This window comes from Triticum urartu, chromosome 5A (genome assembly GCF_056163025.1).
Source record: "Triticum urartu cultivar PI428250 chromosome 5A, HENAU_Tu73, whole genome shotgun sequence".
Taxonomy (NCBI): domain Eukaryota; kingdom Viridiplantae; phylum Streptophyta; class Magnoliopsida; order Poales; family Poaceae; genus Triticum; species Triticum urartu.
In genome coordinates this window covers 9,750,977-9,768,820 of record NC_141877.1, presented here as the reverse complement: position 1 = coordinate 9,768,820, position 17,844 = coordinate 9,750,977, and the positions used below count along the sequence as shown (strand labels likewise).

General features: G+C 47.7%; 2 protein-coding genes across 2 annotated transcripts; both read right to left on the bottom strand.

Annotated features, from left to right (window-relative positions):
• Positions 1 to 6,623: 6,623 nt before the first annotated feature.
• LOC147967444 (uncharacterized) lies at positions 6,624 to 7,607 on the bottom strand. Its single transcript, XM_087522471.1, has 3 exons — positions 7,524 to 7,607; positions 7,152 to 7,434; positions 6,624 to 7,059 (listed from the first exon to the last, which is right to left on the bottom strand). The coding sequence occupies exons 1-3, from the start codon at positions 7,584 to 7,586 to the stop codon at positions 6,641 to 6,643; spliced, it is 765 nt and encodes a 254-aa protein (XP_087378597.1). The 5' UTR covers positions 7,587 to 7,607; the 3' UTR covers positions 6,624 to 6,640.
• Positions 7,608 to 9,401: 1,794 nt separating this feature from the next.
• Positions 9,402 to 11,408, bottom strand: LOC147967443 (uncharacterized). Its single transcript, XM_087522470.1, has 3 exons — positions 10,501 to 11,408; positions 10,309 to 10,399; positions 9,402 to 10,220 (listed from the first exon to the last, which is right to left on the bottom strand). Exons 1-3 carry the CDS (start codon positions 11,406 to 11,408, stop codon positions 9,402 to 9,404), a joined length of 1,818 nt encoding a protein of 605 aa, XP_087378596.1.
• Positions 11,409 to 17,844: the final 6,436 nt, after the last annotated feature.

Sequence of the window (17,844 nt, the reverse complement as noted above, 5' to 3'; positions counted from 1 at the left end):
GTGTACGGCACAGAGGCAGTTCTGCCCTGCGACATAATTCAGACTCACCTCAAGTGCGCATGTATGAAGAAAGAGAAGCCGAGCTCGATCGGCAGGACAGCTTAGATGCATTGGAGGAGGAGCGTGATGTGGCAAAAGCCCGTTCCGCATTCTATCAACAGCAGGCTCGAAGATACCAAAGCAGAAAAGTACGGGCCAAAAACTACAACGTTGGCAAATTAGTTCTACGACTACCGGACAAGAAAAAGGACAAACTCAAGCCCAAGTGGGAAGGTCCCTTCATAATTGACCAAGTCCTAACTGGAGGAGCATACCGCTTGCGAGATGCATCGGATAACCGACTCGAGCCGAACCCATGGAACGCAGCCCGTCTTCGAAGATTCTATGCCTAGCGCCGGACTCTATGTTCGTGTCCTTCCTCTGTCCATTTTTTTTATATTTCCTGTCTTACATTTCTCTTCTTCTCTCTCCCTCTCTTTCTTATAGCCTTTAAAGGCTCATAAAGTGACGCGCTATCTGCGCTCATTAAACCTGGGGGCTTCTTTAAACAGAAGTTTTTTATACGGGCTTCATACCCAACACACCTGTCACACTTCCGCATGTACCTTTTATTCACCATTATATGCATCAATATGACTGGAGTTTTGGCCAAGCTGGGTTGCCTGGCTCCTGTGCTTACCCCTACGTTCCCGATTGTTCGGCTAGGTGGTAAAGGGAGCACCTCTGCGATTGTTACTACCGGGTCAGCCGGATGTGTACCTCAGACTGGGTGAAGCCGAAAGCTAGCGTTCTTAAGGGAATATTCGGTCGGTGAACTAAAGATGATCTTTTTTATTTTATTTATCTATATGACCCCAGATGTTTTTCCTGCGTTTCTTTTCGCAGCATGGACATGCACTTTAGGGCATGCCTCCCAGGGAAAGGAACCCCTAACGGAACTATTCTCCCTGGAAGATGTTTCTTACTAACCATGTAATATAACATAACTAGTCGGGCACTTGTCTGTTCACGCACTAATGACCCCTACGCCTGGTCTCCATGCATTCCCCGGTTCGTATATAACCGCATGGGAATTCGGACACACTCCGGACCGTCAGGTCCCGAGGCTGAAGCGAAAAGGTCGGCCATGACAAACGATCTACAATCAGGCTAGAAGGCATCATAAATGTCAATTACATTACATAGTCATTTTGACTGATTGTATTCCTCTTCAATACCATCTAGCAGGCTGTCTAATTTACAGTCCTGCTGGGAATACTTCGCGGCCAACTCTACTTGGCCATATACTAAGCTTACAGTGATCTCCTTCCCATCGGGCCCTACAGGACTGACCTCAGCCATATGGTTGGGGTCAGCCTTTGCGTATCGCGTCTTCACCATGGCCCAGGCCTCCCTAGCGCCATGACAGCAGGCTGATATCTTCCACAATCAGAAGCGCCGCCGTGCTCCCTTTAACTTCTCCGCAAGCTCTCCAAGACCTTCGGGCATGGAAACGGATGGCCACAGGGCCTGGGCGACGCCTCGCATCGCCTGCCAAACTCGATCGAGCAGTTGCGAGAGCTCGCGAAGAAGGTCACCCGTAGAACCGGGCATCTCCTCTGCAGGACGACCTATCAGCACACCTACAGACATTGCTCTGTTAGTCGACTTCCCCGCCAAACTTTCTTTCAAAAGGTTCGTTCAAGCACTTACTAAATATGCCGCGCCGAAGCCGCTGATTCTCCTTCACGGAGTCTGACAGCTGGGCACGAACATCCTTCATCTCGACGCCCAGCTTGGTGTTGGCATCTCGGAGATCGTTCTTCTCCCCCATCACCTTTAACATCACCCTCTCACCAGCCTTTAGCTGGCGTAGGAGGTGTTGCCTTTACGGATTCAATCTGGCGCCATCTGCAATTTCATTTGTCAGATTCGCACCAAAGCCGTGCTTTGCAAAATACTTATCTTTTGAAGTGTATATTACCAGAGGGGGTCTCCTTAGGCTCCCTTGCCGCGGCTAGAGCGGCCTCAAGTTGGGCTTTGCACTCTTCCAGCTCCTTAGACAGTAGGGAATTCTTTTCTGTAAGAACCTGCATAACAAATGATCCTTAAATCAGTTATTTTAACTGTTTCAAGTCTCGGTGGCTACTGCTATATATACAATTACCAAAATTTTCTTACCCGTATGTCTTTTACATATTGCTCTATGGCTCTGGTGAGACCATTTTGAGCGGCTGGGAGGTACGCATATCCCGACTTAAAGGCATCTAACGCCTCTTGGGAGAAACAAGTGTCGCGAAGAATTGTCCGGCGACGCCTGTGGTAAATGGCACTCTCCACCTCAGAGTTGGTGGCAGACAATCTGTCCACATCCTCCATCGGAGGAGCGTCCGGTGCGCGCCTTGTGTTCGGCCCCGCTTCCGGGCCAGGCTTTGGAGCCTGGCTGGTGGAGGCGCGATTGGCGGTCTCTCCGAATATAGCTCGGCGAGGTCTTTTTGTCCTGAAGAGAGCACAAGTGTTAATATGCCCTGAAAGTACGACACCTGGGATAAGGGGGTGCGCCATACCTTTGCGCTGACGCCCCGGTCCGGACTGCACCTCTTTTCTGCCCACGGGGCCCTGCGGCCCCTCGTTGGCTTGTCGCCGCAGGTTCGGCCCCCCTGTTTATGGGAGGCCGGGATTAGCCCTGGATAATCGGCCGTAATGGCCACCAGGGCGTTGTCCTTGCTCAATTGATAGAACACTCCATCAATCAGATCCACCGAAAACTCCGAATCCTCTTGCGAGTCCGGGTCGAGGGACCGTCCTGGGTCCTCGGGTTGTGGAGGAGAGCTGTTTATTTCTTTAACAGCCTGGCGCAGTTCCTGCGTCGAAATCACTAAGATTAAATATTTAAAAGTGGGGATATAAAACGGATGGGGAAGATGTGATCACTCACCCAGCTTGGAGGATTGTACATGGAAAATCCACCCTTTGGGTCAACGTAGAGAGAATCCTCCTCTTCTCCCTTGTACAAAGCGGACAAGGTCTTTATTAGAGCCGCAGCCGAATCCAGCCCCTTACGGCCATAGCGGGTGGTGTCGTCCTCCCCGTTGAAATCCCACATGGGGTGGCCTCTATACTGTAGCGGCTGCACCCCTCGCATGATGCATGCAGCCATGACCCCGATCATGGTTAGTCCGGAATGAGCTAACAATCTTATCCGGCCCATCAGGTAAACAACGCCCCTGTCACTTTCCCTCTGAGGGCTCCGTGGGCGCCAGCTTAGGCGCTTCTTTAAGGGAGCACTGTTGAATTCAGGGAGGCCGATCCGGACAGGATCCGGTAGCGGGACGTCTTCTATGTAAAACCATTCCGAGGGCCAGTCTTCGGACGCTTTCTTTGGGGTTTCGGACAGATAGCCGGTCCCAGCGATGCGCCATACTTTGGCTCCACCTACTTGATACATAGACCCCTTCTTGGAACGGGGCACGAGGCAAAATAGCTCCCTCCACATTCCGAAATGAGATTCAACACCCAAGAACAGCTCGCAGAGGGCTACAAAGCCCGCGATATGCAATACTGAGGCAGGCGTGAGATGATGTAGCTAGAGGCCGTAGAACTCCAGCAGCCCCCGGAGAAATGGATGGATTGGAAATCCGAGCCCCTTATTAAATAAGGGATGAGGCACACCCGCTCTCCTTTGGAGGGATTAGGGGCGCTCTCCGCTTGCTCTCCGCCGTTGTAGACGGTAAGACTGTCTCGAACCGGGATCATATAGGCCGGGGGGAGAAATCCCTTGGTCTGCAGTGTCACTAACTCGCTATGCGGGACGGAGCATCTTTCCCAATATCCAGGCTTAGGGCTGGAAGGGCGGGAGGAGGAGTCGCGACGGCTGGCCATGGTGGAATGGATCTTTGTCGAATGCGCTCTGATGAACACTCGCGGAGGGGGAAGGTGTGGTTTGGATCTAAATCCTCGTCTCCTTAAATAGGTCAGCTTGTTTGCGCGGCTAGGGGTGTGAATGTAAAAACGCTCAGACCTTTTATATTCATTTGACACGTGGGGAGCGACCATTATTGGGCGCAGAAGCCAAGGAGCGCAACATCTACAAGAAACCGGACATTATTCAACAGGTACATGGAATTTGGAGGAGAACCCGCCTTGCAATGCCAAAGACAATCTGCTCGCCGAACTCATCGTCATTGAAGCCTGGTTCGGGGGCTACTGAGGGAGTCCTGGATTAGGGGGTGTCCGGATGGCCGGACTATACCTTCAGCCGGACTCCAGGATTATGAAGATACAAGATTGAAGACTCCGGCTCGTGTCCAGAATGGACTTTCCTTGGCGTGGAAGGCAAGCTTGGCGATACGGATATTTAGATCTCCTACCCTTGTAACCGACTTTATGTAACCCTAACCCTATCCGGTGTCTATATAAACCGGAGGGCTCTAGTCCGTAGGACAACATACACATCAACAATCATACCATAGGCTAGCTTCTAGGGTTTAGCCTCCTCGATCTCGTGGTAGATCTACTCTTGTACTACCCATATCATCAATATTAATCAAGTAGGACGTAGGGTTTTACCTCCATCGAGAGGGCCCGAACCTGGGTAAAAGTTCGTGTCCCTTGCCTCCTGTTACCATCCAGCCTAGACGCACAGTTCGGGACCCCCTACCCGAGATCCACCGGTTTTGACAAGGCCGGTTTACCTCCAGTAGTAATATCCCCAACATTAGGCCCCAGATTGGTTTGAACTCGTTCATGTCAATCTTCTATAGTTAGAAAAATTCTTCCCTCATATCTTCACCTCGATCCTGTAAACCACCGTGACGTCACACTTCAAGATTATGATAAACCGTCCTGATGTCATCCATCCGTTGATGTCGAAGATTACCTTCATTTAATATGTCTTCAGCCATCGAGGCGACACCCTTATTAACTTATCCATTTTTGGGCTCCTCGATTCCCGCACTTGCCATTTCATCTCTTCGCCTTATAAATAGGGACAGCGGACCCCTTTCCTTTTCTTTCCTCTACCCATTCATCTCTTCTTCTTCCTCTCGACGACCCCGCACCCGAGCGCCGCCATCATCTTTGAACTCCGCCTCTGCTTCGCCGTTGGCCGCTGCATCAACCTGTTCGCACCAGAGTTCCACAGCGCCCTTCCGCTGCTTCCGCCATCGCAGTAAGTCTTTTCCCCTTTTTTTCTTAGATCCATTAGGGTTTCCTTGTTCTTCGCTATTCTTGAGGTTCATCAGAGCTTTCAGTGTTGCTCTTTCATGGCCTTTAGGTGAATACTTCGTATCTGATGGACTCCTTGCCGTAGCTAACCTTCCATTGTCACCACAAACCCTTATGCGCAAAGAACTGATCTAGTCCTTCATAAGTTGCTTCGATTCTGCACCCCTTCTAGATCCAATTATTTTTACTTTTCTATCTTATCTTAGATCCGAAAATTTCATATGTCACTATGAGATCTGTTCCTCCTTACGCCAACATAGGCGGTTTAACCTTGTATAAGTAGTCTATGCCATTAGCCCTCTGATAAACCGGAGGAGCATTTTACCTTCATAATTATGCTCCAGTTTAACAATGTCTGAGTAATCCTGCGCTAGTATTACCTTTTTCCCTTATTGCATTAGTCTCCGGTTTACACCATTTCACATATCAATATGTTTCTTACTCCCTTGTATCTTGCATATAATCATGCGTAATTTATAAAACGGCCTTTCATTTTCAGCTTGTTTGTTTCGCAATGGCCAAACAATTCATTGCCTGCAACTGGGCTCGTTCCTGGGTTACTGAGACTCAGTTGAATGAGATGGTTACCATCGGCTCCCTGCCTAAGAAAACTGAAATCAAATGGCGAGTTCCAGGAACAGAAAATCCTCCAACCCCAAGGCAAGGCGAGGTGGTGGTCTTTGTTGACCATATAGGCCGTGGCTTCAAACTGCCAGGGTCAAAGTTTTATCGAGATGTGCTTGCCAGCTTCCAACTTCATCCGCAAGATATTGGTCCCAACTCGGTTTCCAATTTATGCAACTTCCAGGTCTTCTGTGAAGTATATTTACAAGAAGAACCAACTGCAGAACTCTTCCGGGATTTCTTTCACTTAAACCGGCGCACAGAGTTTGTAAATGGCCCGAACACAGAACTTGGTGGTGTCTCGATTCAAAAGTGGAAAGAAGTTGAATTTCCTCATGCCAAACATCATAGCCACCCAAAGGAATGGAATCAAACTTGGTTTTACTGCAGAGACACTTCGCCTGAAGATGAAAATCCCCTCCCCGGCTTTCATGATCACAGACTATCCAATACTCACCCAATGCCACAACGCCTGAGCTCTTCAGAAAGGGCGAAATACGCTCCTCAACTCGCCAAACTCCGGGCCTTTATGGCAAACGGTTTAACATGCATGGACTTTGTGCACTGTTGGATATCCTGGAGTATCTTGCCGCTAAGCCGGTGTCCCGGTTTAATGTGTGAATATACCGGTGAGGTTGACGACCCTCAACGCCATTGCAACATCCAATTATCTGAGGAAGAAGTCACTGAAGGCGTAAAGAAGATTCTGAATGAGTCGGAACTGATCTGTAGTCAAACCGGTCTGAGTCCCTTCTATGCCAAGAACAAACCGCCTGCTGTAAGCATTATGCTGAACACCTTCTTAACACCTTCACTCCTCCTTCTTCTCCTTCATCAACCTGATGCGCTCAGAGTGGCGAATCCCAACGCGGATGTACTCCTCTACCACAATTGGCATGGTCCTGTCGCCAAGCTGTGGGATTGCAGGCGCCGCCACCATCACGAGGTCGTCGTCCGCCACCACCATCGCGAGGTTGTCATCCGCCACCACCATCGCGAGGTCGTCGTCCGCAACCACCATCGCGAGGTCTTCATCCGCCACCACCATAGCAAGGTCGTCATCCGCCACCAACATAGCAGGGTCGTCGTCAGCCACCACCCTAGCATGTTCGTCGTCAGCCAGAATAGGCTGCTCCTCGTCATCCCCGCTCTGCTCCTCGTCATCCCCGCTCTGCTCCCCGTCGTCATCCCCGCTCTGCTCCTCGTCATCCCCGCTGCTGCTCCCATTGCCTGGCCAAATGCAACAAAGTGTGAACATGGTGTTGTCATCGTGCAGGTAGAGGAAGCCAAAAGGACAGGAAGAAGAGAGGCAGAGAGCTTACTGGCATCGTCGTCGTGCTGGTAGTACATGCGGCACATGGTGTTGTCGAACATCTTCACGGTGAACATGGTGTCGCCGTCGTAGCGGAAGACAAGGAAGTACCCGAGCTGTAGCTCATGGGCGCGGGCGGAATGCTCCCAGCCGGGCCCTAGGTACATGTGGCCTTCACCATCAAACACCACCAACACTTTCCACAGCTTATGAAGCCCGCTGTCGGCCTCCCGCAGCTTCACTTTGTGGGGCTCACGGCCCGCGAGCATCTTCGCAAACTTGTCAGGCAGCCTCTGCAGCGAGGGTCAAGCAGTGGTTAATTGTGGCAATCAAGCACTAGACAGCAGAGTGATGATAAAGAAATGAGTGATGATAAATATACCTGCCTACTGCAAGATTTCTCAATTATGATCTCGAAGAACTCAAAACCTTCCAAGCCAGCCATCTCACTTCTACTCTAAACAAGCAATAGTAAATTAAACAACATGACTGGACAGAAATAGGAAACAAGCAGCATTGTAAACCTTCCATACTTGAGCATGTTCAGTTTAAAAGAATATAAACAAGCAAGAATGCATGCATGCATATCAAATGTTGGCATCTACTGCTGCTACTACTCTGCCCATATTCATGCAGGTCACTACACCTGCATATGCATGAATCCCACTGCAGCACAAGACTTGTCAACAAGAATAACCACAACAGCATGTTCAACCACAGAATTCAACAGCAACAGAATTCAACAGCATGTTCTGGCAACAGTAACAGCATGTTCACCATAGAATTCAACAGCAACAGAATTCGGTTAATTCAGTTAATTAACCACAGAATTCAACAGCAACAGAACAGCATGTCTACCACACTACCTACCACAGCAACAGTTAATTGCTGTCAGGTGACTACCAACAGAGCATAGATCCACCAACCACACTACCTACCACAACAACATAGTAATCAAACAGCAATTCAACCACACTAGATCCACCAACAGAGCATACTAAATCCACCAAGAACAATATGCCTAAATCCACCAATAGATGCCTAGTATGCATAACAAATCCTAGATTCTCAAACCCTAGAGCAGAAGAGAAAGGAGAGAGGATATGAAGCGAATGCCTTACCGCGGCGGAGTCCGAGAAGAAGTGGTCGCCGGCGGCGTAGGGCAAGCTGCGCGGGAGGCGTCGGACCAGCAGAGGCGCCGGGGAGGCGTCACCGTCACCCTAAAAAACATCCTAATCAAACCCTAATCCGGCGGCAAGAACCCTAATCTATCATAAAAGTAGATAGGAAGAGGAAGAGGAAGCGGATTCATACCCACGGTGACGGAGAGTCGGCGACGGAGAGAAAGAAGCTGGCGGCGGCGGTGGGAGAGGAAGAAGCCGGTGGCGGCGGAGAGGAGGAGCGGGTCGAGTGGTAGGAGGAGTGGAGAGGGGGAGTGGGGAAAAGAGTGGATAGGAGGAGGAGCGGGCCCAAATGTCAGCGAGTTGTTTGATACATTGAAAAGGGTGGGCATAGAGTACAAAACCAACAACCTCTTCCTAGCCCAGTGGTAGAAACCAAGTGAACTAAGCGCACGGTCGTGGGTTCGAGCCCCCGCGCGCGCATATTTTTTGGCCACGCGCATATTTTTGGTAGCTTTGGTACAATAGCAAAATGGCCCACTTGTCAGTGAGTGGGTCGAGTGGCCCACTTGTTAGTGAGGTGTGTGCTTGATACTTGACTAGTTTGATATAGTCAAAAGGGTTGGCATAGAGTACAAAACCAACAGCCTCTTCCTAGCCCAGTGGTAGAAACATAGTGAAAAAAGCGTATGGTCGTGGGTTCGAGTCCCGGCTGGCGGATATCTTTTTGCTCACAATGAAATGGGTTCAGTTGAAGCAAAATTCAGTTAAAATAGCCCAAAATTCAGTTAAAATTCAGTTGAAGCAAAACCAGACATCATCCACTTCAGTTCAAAAAAACTACTACAGCCATCAGGATCACCAATATCTAGATGATCATTTTGCAATCTTTTGCATTACAGGACAACATTTTGACAACATTCTGAGCACAACTTCATTTTGCCATCAGCTCCATGCTATAAGACCACACCACTACAGCCATCAGGATCACACCACTACAGCCATTAGGATCTTCAAGCATTTTGCTACCTGGAGATAATTGTAGTACATCAGGATCACCATGCATATGCACAAGAAGGAAAACTACAGAGAGTTAAAAGGATCACCAAGGAGACCAAATTTACCTTCATGTCCATTCGCTACTCATCGTCGTCGATACGAAAACAAGGAACTCTATGCCCACTCCTGTTTTCCTCATCATCACTACAATATTGCAGCATAGTATGATCAGTCCGGTTTTCCTCATCCTCGCTTTCATGTCCATCCTCTACCACCTTTCTTATTTTCTTGATGCCTTCAACTGTTGCAGCACCAATGATCACACGTTCCCGGTCCCTTCGCACTCTGCTTTGCACCGGAACTTCCATAGAGTCATCATCATCTTGCAACAGAACTTCCGTAGAGTCATCATCTTGGTATGTTAGTCCACCATCACCGGGGCCCTTTTCCACTTCAGTTTCAGTCACACTCCACAAGTGTCTGTGCTGAAAGTTTTGCACAACTCGCCATTTTCCGTGCAAAAGAGTGTCTAGCAGATAAAACACCATTGTTGCTTGTGTTGTTAGAATAAAGGGATCACTCTTATACCAGCACCTTGCAGTGTTGATGCTTTTGAAGTGGCCATCATATTTGACAAAAGAGTCTCTCCTCTTCTTGCTACCAAGCTCAAACCAGTCATAGCGAAATAAGACAACCGAGCGATGGATGCCTCCACTAGAGTTGTACTGCAACTCTACGATGCTTCTCAACTGACCATAGAAGTCAATGATCTCACCATCATGTGACCCCTCAGTGACGATTCCACTATTCTGTGTCTTCCTTTTTTCCTCGCGGTCAACGGTGTGGTACCGGACACCGTCAGCAATGCATGCTGAATACACTCTCACTCGCTTATCCGGTAAGCATGCCAAAGCAAATAGATTATCACTGACCTTCTTCTCCTCATGCAACTTTCCAATCTGCACAAATAAAACATTTAGCAAACAATGGTATTTAACAATGGGTGAATAACACAGAAAACATAAAACATGTGGCTAAAGATCTCACATGATTCTTAAACCACTTAGCAAACACCTTGGCAACCCTTTTATCAACATTGATATTGCTTTCTTCCTGATTTAACTCTTCCTTGCATTTCCTACAATGCCAACAAAACATGTGAATTAAAACATTAGGCTGGTGCCAACCCAAGCAAAATATATATATATATATATAATGAGTGCACAAGATATAACGTACTCGATATATGGTAGAACCTCGGCGCAATTGCTGAGCACAAACAAAACCATCTTGTCATACTCATCACCAGCCTCCAAGTATTGTGAGGCTCCAAGAAAGTTCACACCATGGTTGAAAACAGAGACATCACCACTTTGCGAATCAGACCGCTCTCTATTTCTGCCCGGCCGGTTCCATCTTGTTTCCACATCACCAAAGTATCTAGAGCAAAAAGTCAAGCACTCGTCAACGACATATGCTTCAGCAATAGAACCTTCAGGTCTTGCCGTGTTTCGCACATAACGCTTACAAGTAAGCAGCCTTCTTTCGATTGGGTACATCCAACCGTATTGCACAGGGCCTCTAAGCATTGCCTCTTTGGGTAAGTGCACCGCCAAATGGACCATCACGGTGAAGAAAGCTGGAGGGAAAATCTTCTCGAGCTTGCAAAGAATAATTGGGATTTCTTTTTCAAGTCTTTCCAAGACAGTTAACTTGAGGGTTTTGCAGCACAGTTCTCTAAAGAAATTTCCCAGCTCAGCAACCGCTTCATATATATCCTTGTGCATGATTCCTCGGAGGCCCGCCGGTAAAATCCTTTGGAGGAGGATGTGACAATCATGGGTTTTCAGTATTGAAAGCTTGAATCCATCAGAAGTAACACACTTTGCTAGGTTAGCAGCATAACCATCTGGAAATTTCACCGCTCTTAGGAATTCATAGAATGCAAGCTTTTGTTCTTTATTCATTGTATACCATGCTCGTGGAATTTCAAATGAATCTTCATCTTCATTGTGCTGTAGATGCAAATGTTCTCTTATGCCCATGTCCTCCAAATCAAGCCTAGAACTAACCGTGTCCTTTGTCTTCCCTTCAATGTTCAGAAACGTCCCTAGCAGATTCTCGCATATGTTTTTCTCAATGTGCATTACATCGAGATTATGCCTTAATTTCAGATCAGCCCAGTATGGCAGGTCCCACAAACAAGACCTCCGGTCCCAACATTGACCTTCCTCACGTTTTCTTTTCTTCGCCAGCTTTCCTGGTCTCACATCTTTCACCTTTTCAAGTTGCTACTCCAGCTCTTCTTTAGTGAATTCAGCTGGCTTGTCACGGGTTTCATTCTCACCATTAAAATCTTTGCTTCTTCGCCAGCGATGGTTTCGGGGAAGAAAGCGGCGGTGCCCAATATAGCATATCTTGCTCCTTATTCTCTTTGAGCAAGGGTCTTTGTCACAATGGACACAAGCCTGATAACCCGCTGTGATCCTCCCAGACAGAGTGCGCAGAGCCGGGAAATCATGGATGGACCATATGATCGCAGCACGTAGATTGAACTTTTCTTCCGGACTCAAGGCATCGTATGTAGGTACACCAGTCCAAAGCTGGAGCAGTTCTTCTACGAGGGGCTCCATAAAGACATCAAAATCCTTTCCTGGAGAATCTGGACCCGGGATAAGCAATGACATCATGAAGTTGGACTGATCCATGCATGCCCATGGTGGCAGGTTGTACGGCACCACAAAAACTGGCCACATGCTATAAGACATGCTCATGTTCCCAAACGGATTAAACCCATATGTGGCAATGCCAAGTTTTATGTTCCTTGGATCTGCAGCAAAATCAAAATGTATACGGTCAAACTCTTTCCATGCCTCTCCATCCGCTGGATGGCTCAGCTCATTGTCCACAGGTTGCCGCTTCAGCTTGTGCCACTATACCTCACGTGATGATTTCTTCGAGATGAACATCCACTGCAGCCTTGGTATCAAGGGAAAGTGCCTCAGTACCTTCTCCGGTATTGACTTCTTCCCATCAGCATCTTTCCACCTAGATGCATTGCATTTTGGACAATTGTCATGCTTTGCTAAATCCTTCCGAAACAAGACACAGTTATTTGGGCACACATGTATTGAAACATAACCTAACCCCAACCTGCGGATTATGCTCAATGCTTCATCATAAGATCTGGGAACACAACTATTAGGGAATTTCAAGCTCAAAAGACGGAGTATTGCACTGAATGCGGCATTGCTAATCCGGTAGAAAGACTTGATGTGGAGTAACTTCACGGTGAAGGTAAATCTTGAAAATTTACCCCCTTCATGAGCTGCGCGCTTCGCCTCCTATAACACCTCAGCAAACAACGATTTCTGTCCATCAGCACGATCTTAAGCATCGTACAAATCCTTCAATAGGTCAGGAATCCTATCATCTTCATGCCCATCCTCTTCCTCCAAAACAGCATTATCTCGCAAAACCTTTTCCATGAAATCAATGCCAGCATCACCACCACCCATCATATGAGGAGCCTCTGTATCAGCTTCAAAATGTTGAGGTTGTCTATCTAAAGGTTCTCCATGATATATCCATCTATCATATGTGCTGGACATCCCATTAAGAAGCAGATGATCTTCCACTCTTCCTTGAGCCATTCTTGAACGGTTGAGCCATTCTTGAACGGTTGAGGCATTCATGTCATTTCGAGATATAAAAAAGGTACTTCCTTCACAATGCTTCTAGGTGGACAAAAACTTTGGAAATTTGCCGAGGAAGATTTGCTAGGCAAATGGAGCTGAATTTTGTCATGCGGTAATGATTTGGATAGAAAAGAGTGCCCAAAAATTCCTAGGGCAATCAAGAATATATAAATAGCACTTCTTTCATAAAGTGTTGTTGTGAACAGAATAGGAAAATGAATATTGTTGAATTAGTTTTGAACGAGGCAAGGAAGGACTTTTACATATTTGATGAAGATATGACCCAAAGAATTTATGAGATTTTTTTGGGAATTTTGGGAATGACAGAAATATAGGTTGCTTTACAACCTAGGGCAAAAACTGCCACATGGACATGACACATAGGCAAAACTGATGAGGTGGCGCCTAGTCATAGCAACCCACCATAATTTACAAGGTTATGACCATCTATATTGGTCATGATCAGCTAGAAATAAGGCATCGGACTAGTGTTGTTTGCTTTATGACCATTTCGTGTAAGGAAACTACGACCTTTCTGACCAAAATGGTCGCAATGGTTTAGGGTTTGGAGCCCCCCGAACAGCTTTTGACCAATTGGTCTAAAATGGTCATAGATTTATGACCAATTCTTCCAGGGTCACTGACAGAAGGTCATAAGTTGACATATTTCTTGTAGTGAAATGGCTGGTAATTCCAATACTCGCGAGGAATTGTGTTGATAGTATGGCACCGCTTGAATTACTTTAGAAAGAGCAACTTATCCTTGAGAAAAGTTGGGAATAGGCCTTTGGTGCATTTGGTCGCCAACTTGTCCAGAGTCCCCTCCTCACCGGCTGCCCCTCGCCGCTGTTGCCACTGGCTGTTGTGTCACGGTGGCGGCGGCTTCCCGCCTGCCGAAGGTTGTGTGGGGTGGATTCATTTCTACTACATGCGCCGGAGGTGGCCTCACTCGACTGGGGCGACGACGGACTGCTCACCATCGTAGAGATGTCGGGGTGGTGGTCCCTGGGTGTGATAGCGGCAATTGGCTCCTCTCCTCGCTGTGTGTTGGGGGAGATGTGGTGGCCGCGGATCAGGGCATCTCTCGCCCAAATCTGGTTGTGGCGGCCGTGGTAGAGCTCGGTGGTGCGGTGGCTGGCTGTGGATGGAGTGGAGACTGTCCGTTGGCGCGGGAGGGTTGCCTTGAGGGCCTGGCACTGGATCTGGTGCAGCCATGGTCATCGGAAGGGGCCTGGCTGGTGCAGTCTTTAGCGGCGGTGCGGTTGTTGATGGCGTGGGCTGCTTCTGCTGCAGCAGCAAGGATAGTTGATGGCGGTGTGGTGGCGCCACACTTGGATGTAGGGAGTGGGGCTCCCATGGCACTATGAGGAGTCGTGATGGTGTTGCCAGTTGTGAGTTGACAAAGCCTGCTTGATCATTGTCGGTGGCAGTTTGGCCGGATTTGCAATGGTGACCATGGGTTTGGTGAGCTTCTGGTGAAAACCTAGGTCAACCTCGGCTGATGACGACTTCGGCGGCATCCTAGGACGTCGTTCTCTCCTTGGAGGTGTCCTGGCGAAGCCTCTTCGCCTCCCTTGTCATCTTGGTCTTGAGTTCTCTGGGAGAAAGCTTTAGATTTGACCTTGGTCAAAGCGGGCATCGACGATGGTCCTCGTCACTTCCCCCTTGCGGGTGATGCCTTCCTTGTTCGGTCTTGTCATTAGGTGGTGGCTCGTGCAGCTTTGTAAGCCTCATCGTTGAAGGAAATATGCTCTAGAGGCAATAATAAAGTTATTATTTATTTCCTCATATCATGATAAATGTTTATTATTCATGCTAGAATTGTATTAACCAGAAACATAATACATGTGTGAATACATAGACAAACAGAGTGTCACTAGTATGCCTCTACTTGTCTAGCTCATTGATCAAAGATGGTTATGTTTCCTAACCATTTACATGAGTTGTCATTTGATTAACGGGATCACATCATTAGGAGAATGATGTGATTGACTTGACCCATTCCGTTATCTTAGCACTTGATCGTTTAGTTTGTTGCTATTGCTTTCTTCATGACTTATACATGTTCCTACGACTATGAGATTATGCAACTCCCGTTTACCGGAGGAACACTTTGTGTGCCACCAAACGTCACAACGTAACTGGGTGATTATAAAGGTGCTCTACAGGTGTCTCCGAAGGTACTTGTTGGGTTGGCGTATTTCGAGATTAGGATTTGTCACTCCGATTGTCGAAGAGGTATCTCTGGGCCCACTCGGTAATGCACATCACTCTAAGCCTTGCAAGCATTGCAATTAATGAGTTAGTTGCGGGATGATGTATTACGGAACGAGTAAAGAGACTTGCCGGTTACTAGATTGAACTAGGTATTGAGATACCGACGATCGAATCTCGGGCAAGTAACATACCGATGACAAAGGGAACAACGTATGTTGTTATGCGGTCTAACCGATAAAGATGTTCGTATAATATGTGGGAGCCAATATGAGCATCCAGGTTCCGCTATTGGTTATTGACCGGAGACGTGTCTCGGTCATGTCTGCATAGTTCTCGAACCCGTAGGATCCGCACGCTTAAAGTTTAAATGACGGTTATATTATGAGTTTATGAGTTTTGATGTACCAAAGGTTGTTCGGAGTGCCGGATGTGATCACGGACATGACAAGGAGTCTCGAAATGGTCGAGACATGAAGATTGATATATTGGAAGCCTATATTTGGATATCTGAAGTGTTCCGGGTGAAATCGGGATTTTACCGGAGTACCGAGGGGTTACCGGAACCCCCCCGGGGGCTTAATGGGCCATAGTGGGCCTTTGTGGAGAAGAGGAGAGGCGGCCAAGGCAGGGCCGCGTGCCCCTCCCCCCCTAGTCCGAATAGGACAAGGAGAGGGGGGCGGCGCCCCCCTTTCCTTCCTCTCTCCCTCCTCTTTCCCCCTCCACTCCTAATCCAGCAAGGAAAAGGGAGGGAGTCCTACTCCCGATGGGAGTAGGACTCCTCCTGGCGCGCCCCTCCCCCCTTGCTCCTTTATATACGGGAGCAGGGGGCACCCTAGAGACACAACAAATGATTTGATCTTTTAACCGTGTGCGGTGCCCCCCTCCACCATAGTCCACCTTGATAATACTGTAGCGGTGCTTAGGCGAAGCCCTGCGTCGATAGAACATCATCATCGTCACCACGCCGTCGTGCTGACAAAACTCTCCCTCAACACTCGGCTGGATCAGAGTTCGAGGGACGTCATCGGACTGAACGTGTGCTGAACTCGGAGGTGCCGTGCGTTTGGTACTTGATCGGTCGGATCGTGAAGACGTACGACTACATCAACCGCGTTGTGCTAACACTTCTGCTTTCGGTCTATGAGGGTCCGTGGACAACACTCTCCCCTCTCGTTGCTATGCATCACCATGATCTTGCGTGTGCGTAGGAAATTTTTTGAAATTACTACGTTCCCCAACAGTGTCATCCGAGCCTGGTTTTATGCGTTGATGTTATATGCACGAGTAGAACACAAGTGAGTTGTGGGCGATACAAGTCATACTGCTTACCAGCATGTCATACTTTGGTTCGGCGGTATTGTTGGATGAAGCGGCCCGGACCGACATTACGCGTATGCTTACGCGAGACTGGTTCTACCGACGTGCTTTGCACACAGGTGGCTGGCGAGTGTCAGTTTCTCCAACTTTAGTTGAACCGAGTGTGGCTACGCCCAGTCCTTGAGAAGGTTAAAACAACACTAAATTGACGAACTATCATTGTGGTTTTGATGCATAGGTAAGAACGGTTCTTGCTCAGCCCGTAGCAGCCACGTAAAACTTGCAACAACAAAGTAGAGGGCGTGTAACTTGTTTTTGCAGGGCTTGTTGTGATGTGATATGGTCAAGACGTGATGAGATATAAGTTGTTGTATAAGATGATCATGTTTTGTTGATGTTATCCGCAACTGGCAGAAGCCTTATGGTTGTCTCTTTATTGCATAAGATACAAGCGCCAAATAATTGCTTTACTTTATCACTAAGCGGTAGCGATAGTCGTAGAAGCATAAGATTGGCGAGACGACAACGATGCTACGATGGAGATCAAGGTGTCGTGCCGGTGACGATGGTGATCATGACGGTGCTTCGGAGATGGAGATCACAAGCACAAGATGATGATGGCCATATCATATCACTTATATTGATTGCATGTGATGTTTATCTTTTATGCATCTTATCTTGCTTTGATTGACGGTAGCATTATAAGATGATCTCTCACTAAATTATCAAGAAGTGTTCTCCCTGAGTATGCACCGTTGCCAAAGTTCGTCGTGCCCAAACACCACGTGATGATCGGGTGTGATAAGCTCTACATCCATCTACAACGGGTGCAAGCCAGTTTTGCACACGCAGAATACTCAGGTTAAACTTGACGAGCCTAGCATATGCAGATATGGCCTCGGAACACGGAGACCGAAAGGTCGAGCGTGAATCATATAGTAGATATGATCAACATAAACGATGTTCACCATTGAAAACTACTCCATCTCACGTGATGATCGGTTATGGTTTAGTTGATTTGGATCACGTAATCACTTAGAAGATTAGAGGGATGTCTATCTAAGTGGGAGTTCTTAAGTAATATGATTAATTGAACTTAAATTTATCATGAACTTAGTACCTGATAGCATCTTGCTTGATTGATGGTAGCATTATAAGATGATCTCTCACTAAATTTCAAGATAAAAGTGTTCTCTCTGAGTATGCACCGTTGCCAAAGTTCGTCGTGCCCAGACACCATGTGATGATCGGGTGTGATAAGCTCTACATCCATCTACAATGGGTGCAAGCCAGTTTTGCACACGCGGAATACTCAGGTTAAACTTGACGAGCCTAGCATATGCAGTATGGC